Source organism: Macadamia integrifolia, chromosome 5 (assembly GCF_013358625.1).
Source record: "Macadamia integrifolia cultivar HAES 741 chromosome 5, SCU_Mint_v3, whole genome shotgun sequence".
Lineage (NCBI taxonomy): Eukaryota > Viridiplantae > Streptophyta > Magnoliopsida > Proteales > Proteaceae > Macadamia > Macadamia integrifolia.
Window position 1 is genome coordinate 22,898,525 of NC_056561.1, and position 5,783 is coordinate 22,904,307.

Below are 5,783 nucleotides of genomic sequence, written 5' to 3' on the forward strand. Positions count from 1 at the left end.
GGGGGGGGTGTTTAACTTAATGATTCAAACATGTAATCATACTTAAATAGAAACTCCTTTGAGTTTTAGAGCAAAATTCCATAGCTCAGGCCTCAAAACTTCTCTCTTTTAAGTGAAATGGACCAAATTTCTGCCCCCATGTCATTGAAACATTTCGGTTTTGGCAAAGGACGAAAGGGGGGGTTGATTGAGAGTTATAAGAGAATGGAAAACTCTGAGGTTTGCACTTTGCATGGGTGTTGGATTGAATAACACCAATGGATAACTTACAGGATAGAGAGTGGCAAGAAGAATATAGATACGGACTCTGCCACATGCACATTTCTGAACAGTAACGGGGCTGAAAATGTAGCAGAATACTTATTGGGTTTGCTTGCATCAAAGTGAATATTCACTGAATGGCAAAGAAGTCCTTTTAGAAGGAAACATGTTTTTCTTTGGAATTGGTCCTTTATGCCATAAATGGGGCTTATGGAAAGAAAGGAATAGGAGGCTGTTTGAAGACTACCATCAATATTTTCCCAGTGTATCTGTCATCGGCAGTCAATAGACTGGCTCTCATGTATTTACAACATCCCCATATGCCATGATATGGCCGAGTAGTATAGGATTCATGCAGACACCAAAGAGGAAGTTTAACAAATACCCATCAAATTGTGATGTTTCAACACAAAATGGTCACATGTTAAAGCAGTGACTTCTTCCAAGTTTTTACATAACATGCAATAGTCAATTTCACATTGCAACACCGCAATGCCCTATAATATTCACACCTAGCAATGTTTAGAAACTAAAAACAAGTTGAAATCTAAGCAGGCAGTAGCAGTGACAAATATTTTCAGACCTACAGTACAGCCTATAAGCATAAGAGTACACCACGGGCCAAAGAGGTTTTCTCCGGATTTAGTAAAGTAAGACATACAAAATAGCTTGTCAGGCCACACAGACATCCTATAAGGGTAAAAGGACTATAAGCATGGTAGAATACATCAAAGTGAATCTGACTGATAATACCATAAGCAACAGTTAATATTCATTAATAAATGCTAAACAAAATCAGAAGTCCAACCTGACTAATTTATAAACTGTAGCCAAATCAGTACAATGAAGACATTTTCTTTTACGTAGACTATAAGGTTAGAGTGAATCAAATGGTCTCAAAACTTTGAAGAGTTCCTTACTATTTTTGGAAATTCCAATGTCAAGTAATCAGATAACTAGAGATAACTGCCCCAGAACGCCCAGCAGCGTCAGAATTGTGTTATTAACATATAACAAAGTCTATATAAAGAAGAGATGTACTACACCACAAAGTATGATTTACTCGTGAAACCATGTTCTGCCACAATAGAATCACATCTCGAATATTTCAGAGAAAAAATACTTTTTAAAAGTGGAAAGCTCACCGTCATCCACTGACACCTCAGAGCAACATCACGTACAGTCTTGTCAGGAAGCATGGCTGCAATCTTGGCGTACCTCATGATACTTGGTTCATCAGCAAATCTAAGAATTTCATGCAGCATAATTAATATATGTATGAGTACAATTCAGAGGAAATGAATAAAATATAGCATTCACAAGCAATCAATTAGAGAGTAGCACATCAAAATGGTTGAAGAAAACAACAACCATCTTCTAACATTAAAAGCAGTTTGGTCATTATACCATTACTACAGTAGCAAACTAGCAATCTTCAAAGGCATGACACTTGATGTTGGCTAGAATTCATTTTACCTAAACAAGAAAATGAGAAATAAAACAACAGAGATTCAATGTGTTCGCTGAGGTGAGAGTAATCAAGCTTGCTTACAATTACTGCTCCTTAAAGTCCTTGATGTGAGAAGTGGATGTAGCATGAATAGAAGATAGGAACTAAATAAACAGAAACTCAGGGTATTAACTAGGGTGAGAACGTCAGCACAGTAGGTCTCATCCTATCTGAGGTGTATTGATCTGAAGCTTATTTTCTGCTGTTAGTTACTTGGATGCTCAATAATTCTTCAGTAAATCCAGGTCTTTGTCAAGCTGAGCCTTTACACACCCCCCCCCTGCGCCTTCTAGTTTCTTCCTTCACTGCTCCTGAAGATCTTAGCCAAATGTTCATTGAAGCAGTTTGACTTTGGAGTGCCTACCATGGCCAGTAGCGCATATGCTATCTTCAGTTAGATGGCAATACCCTTAAATGTTAAGCTTCCTTCTCAAATGAGGTATCAGCAGTTATTCCTAAGTTGTTTAAGAGCTATCAGGCTCAAAGATAAACTGAGGAAAAACTTAAGACCATGGGGTTGGTTCTTCCGACATTGAAGCTCTTGTCAGATGTCTAGGTGGAAAGGATAGTTCACTTACATCATCATATTGGGTCATTCAAATATCATATGGGATTCAATTATGAGAAAATTTCGGATTTTCTTGGCTTCTTGGAAAAGGGATTCTTCCTTGCTCCAGTATTATGTTCCAGCTTCATTGCCTGATAAATGAAGAATACTGGATAGAAATACCTATTGACAAATCAAAACTGGCAGTTACAAATATCATGTTGCTGCTCAGGATCAAGTGTGCTAGCAAACGAGATTTTTTTTTTTTTTTTTTTTTTTTTTTTAAACTTCCTCTATGCCTTGTGAATAAAGAAAGCTCATATCTAGAAAATGGCTCTCCAGGTTTGCTGAGAAACAAATAGTTTGCAGGGAAAGCTAGGGGCTGCTTAGTATAGTTTTATCATAATTGGGATCCCAAATAATTCAAATATGATAGAGTGTACATTACTCAAAATCAGTCGAGGACGTTTTTTGTATTTACCGGTATTATGGACTGTTATAGATATGTGATGATGGTCTCCTCTTTCTAATAAAATCTTTGACTAGTCGAGAAAAGAAACTGCCTGGCAGCCCAAGAAGTTGCAGATACATCACAGCAGAGGAGTCTGGAAAAGAATAATGGAAATTTCGGCCAATTCAGTAAGGCAAAAGGGCTTAAGGGCACCTTTTAGGATGTGTGATGCAGCAACAAGAAGTTGAAGAATGCCTTCCAAGTGATAAGAACTCTATACGGAAATTGATACACAGCAATATAAATGACTGGCTTATCCAACTTACTAAAGGGCCAGCATTAAAGCCAAGGAATTCCTGGTATGAAAAAATCTTACACGCATCTACTATTTGTACCATGGAGAAATGCACAACTAATATATTGGATGCATGCAGCGCCACCGACAAAAATAATCATCTTAATGGATGAAGAACATAATTAGGCACAACAATCTGTCCTAGAGAAAACAACATGCAAGAAAATATTGTAGTTTCACAGAAGTGAAGCATTACAGAACAATAAAGGGGGTTATAGAGACAAGTGGTGCAGGAGAAAAGAAAATATTATTTGTTCGCTACCGTTTCACCTAAAAAAGCTCGATCTGTTAGGGGAAGGCAGCATCAATGTATATATCAACACTCCCCCACACGTGCAGGCCAAGATCACATGGTCCTTGCACGTGCAGCTCATGCGGCATTTCATTCGCACTGCACCAAGGGAGAAATGTCGGGAAAACTCTTCTGATGCACTTCCCAGGAGTCGAAACACTTGACTCCCTACTCTGATACCATGTTTCCTACCATTTCACCTAAAAGCTCGAACTATTAGGGGAGGGCAGCGTCAATGTATACATCAACATTATTAATCATAAACCCCCTAGCTTCTTTAACCATTTTATAGATAATACCAAAATTAACAGCTATCAAGAAATAAATTAAATAAAAGTCGGGTCTTTGACAATTGACATCATTTACCACATGAAAATCAACTAAAAGTTCCAATGCAAACAGCAATGAATAGGCACATTATTCATGTAATTATCATCACAGTTGGGCAGGAAAAGGTTCGATGAATTCATAGTTCAAGGACAATAAAGGAAACAGTCATAAAACAAACATGAAGCGAACTACCTACTTTACAAGGCCTTCCTCCAATTTAGACTGTTCTTCCGGGGACCATTCAACAGCCAATCCTGTATCAAGCTTGAGACCTGGCACTGAATCAAGAACAAGAGAACCAGGGGAATTTCCAGCTGCAGTTATTCCAGGGTTGCTGTTTATCATACTGGAATTACCAGTCAGGATCATCCCAGATGTACTGTTCATCCCAATAGAGTTTCCAAAAGGAATCATCCCTGAGTTGCTGCCTGAGGCACCTGACTGAAACGAAATTGTATGCCTATTCAACAAGGAAGCCAGAAACGCACCGTGATGAACGCCCATGTTCGAATCAGCCGCCATTTTCACCTGAAATACCTCAATCCCTCTACTTTATCGTAGCCTTCTGATGTTACAGCTGCCCAGATAACAATTTCCAATAATTTCAGTGCTAAAGCCTGAAAACAATCAAAAAAGCCATTTGGCTTGCTTAAACATTCACTGAACGGATTTCACTGACAGGAACAATCCAAAAACCCCATATATCCTTTCGGAATTCAAAGTTACCTAGTGGTAACCCACAAGAAGTCCCCCTGGATATATTTGCAGTTCATGATTCAAACATCTGAAAATGATATGATCATGTTATAAACTCTAAGTTTTAAAATTTCAGTCTCAATAACTGCTAAAAACCTCCAAATAATCCTCCTGCAGCCAAGATTTGCTACCAAATGAACTAAATGCCAGGACAGATTCCGGCTAAAGCCGAATACCACCTGCCCAAGTTCATACCAGAACAGAACAAAAAAACATAATTTTCCTTCCACCCCAACAACTCCTCCAAACCACCTCTGTTTCTTTTTTAAACTTCAAATCACACAACTTCCCATCAACATCAAGACCCACAAACAGAAAAACCTCAAACCCTTAGTAATCACACCCAAAAGTCCAAATTCAAACCACGAAATCTCCTAAAAACAGTCACAAACTTCATCATCTTCAACCCAAAACCAAACACAAAAACCGCCAAGCCCTTGATTCACCACCAGCAAAGCAACTCTGAAACCATACATCAGGCCTCAAAAAGAAACCCCGAACCAGACTTCAAAAAACACGTCTCAAATTACACGTAAGCAAAGCCCTCCAATAATTTAGACTTCAAAGACAGTGGAAGAGAGAGTTGGAAGGGAAACCTAACCTTTCTGTGCATCTTTCCACCGAAAACCCTTGTTTGGTCCCCACTCTCTCCCTCTCTCTTTACCCACAAACGCCAAAGCTCCAATCGGGAAACGCAGAAGTAAAAAAGCTTTGAGAGCTATAAATAATCGTCAGAGACCTTGGAATTCGGCAATAGTGCGAACCCCAATAAGCATTTGATACCAATTATTGTGGGAGATTATATCCACTTACCCACCTCACCCTTTCCTTGTTCTCAATTTTTTTCAATTTTTTTTGGCCTTTTCCCAGTTTGAGTTCTGACTTCTGAAGCTCTTCTCTCTCTTCTCTCTCTTCTCTCTCTTCTCTCTCTCTTCTCTCTTTATTTTAATTTTTTTCTCTGGTCTCTGCAACTGCGAGTGACTGGGTCTGTGTTGTCCATCAGTTACTGCTCATTACTTTACTGCTTTTTTACATCATATAGCCACTGGCTTTTAATAAAATTACAGAAATACCATTTCCCCTAGCATAAAAAAAGGGAATAAAATTTGTGTTCCTAAATTCTAATGAGGACAAGTGGGGAATGGACGAATTACAACCGCTAATAGTGGAAAGGTCCGAAAGGACACCAAGTTGTCCCACACACCCACTTGAGTTTCACAACGACCGTTATGACAGTTAAAAAGGGTTAATATGGTGTAAGTAAGGAGTAAGGGCCACCTT

The 5,783-nt window shown here is 38.7% G+C and overlaps 1 protein-coding gene across 9 annotated transcripts in view; it reads right to left on the reverse strand.

Moving 5' to 3' along the window:
* LOC122079336 overlaps positions 1-5,474 on the reverse strand; it is a 32,997-nt gene extending 27,523 nt beyond the window's left edge. For 8 of the 9 annotated variants that reach the window (XR_006140416.1, XR_006140421.1, XR_006140419.1 and 5 more), the window contains exons 1-2: positions 3,943-5,474; positions 1,407-1,506 (exon numbers count right to left, since the gene is read on the reverse strand). Coding sequence is in view for 2 of the 9 variants with exons in the window: in XM_042645719.1 (XP_042501653.1) it covers positions 1,407-1,506; positions 3,943-4,268 (426 nt within the window). In the remaining 7 variants the exon portion in view is untranslated. The remainder of the gene's footprint in view (positions 1-1,406; positions 1,507-3,942) is intronic. The other variant, XR_006140422.1, reaches the window with a different exon arrangement.
* Positions 5,475-5,783: the final 309 nt, after the last annotated feature.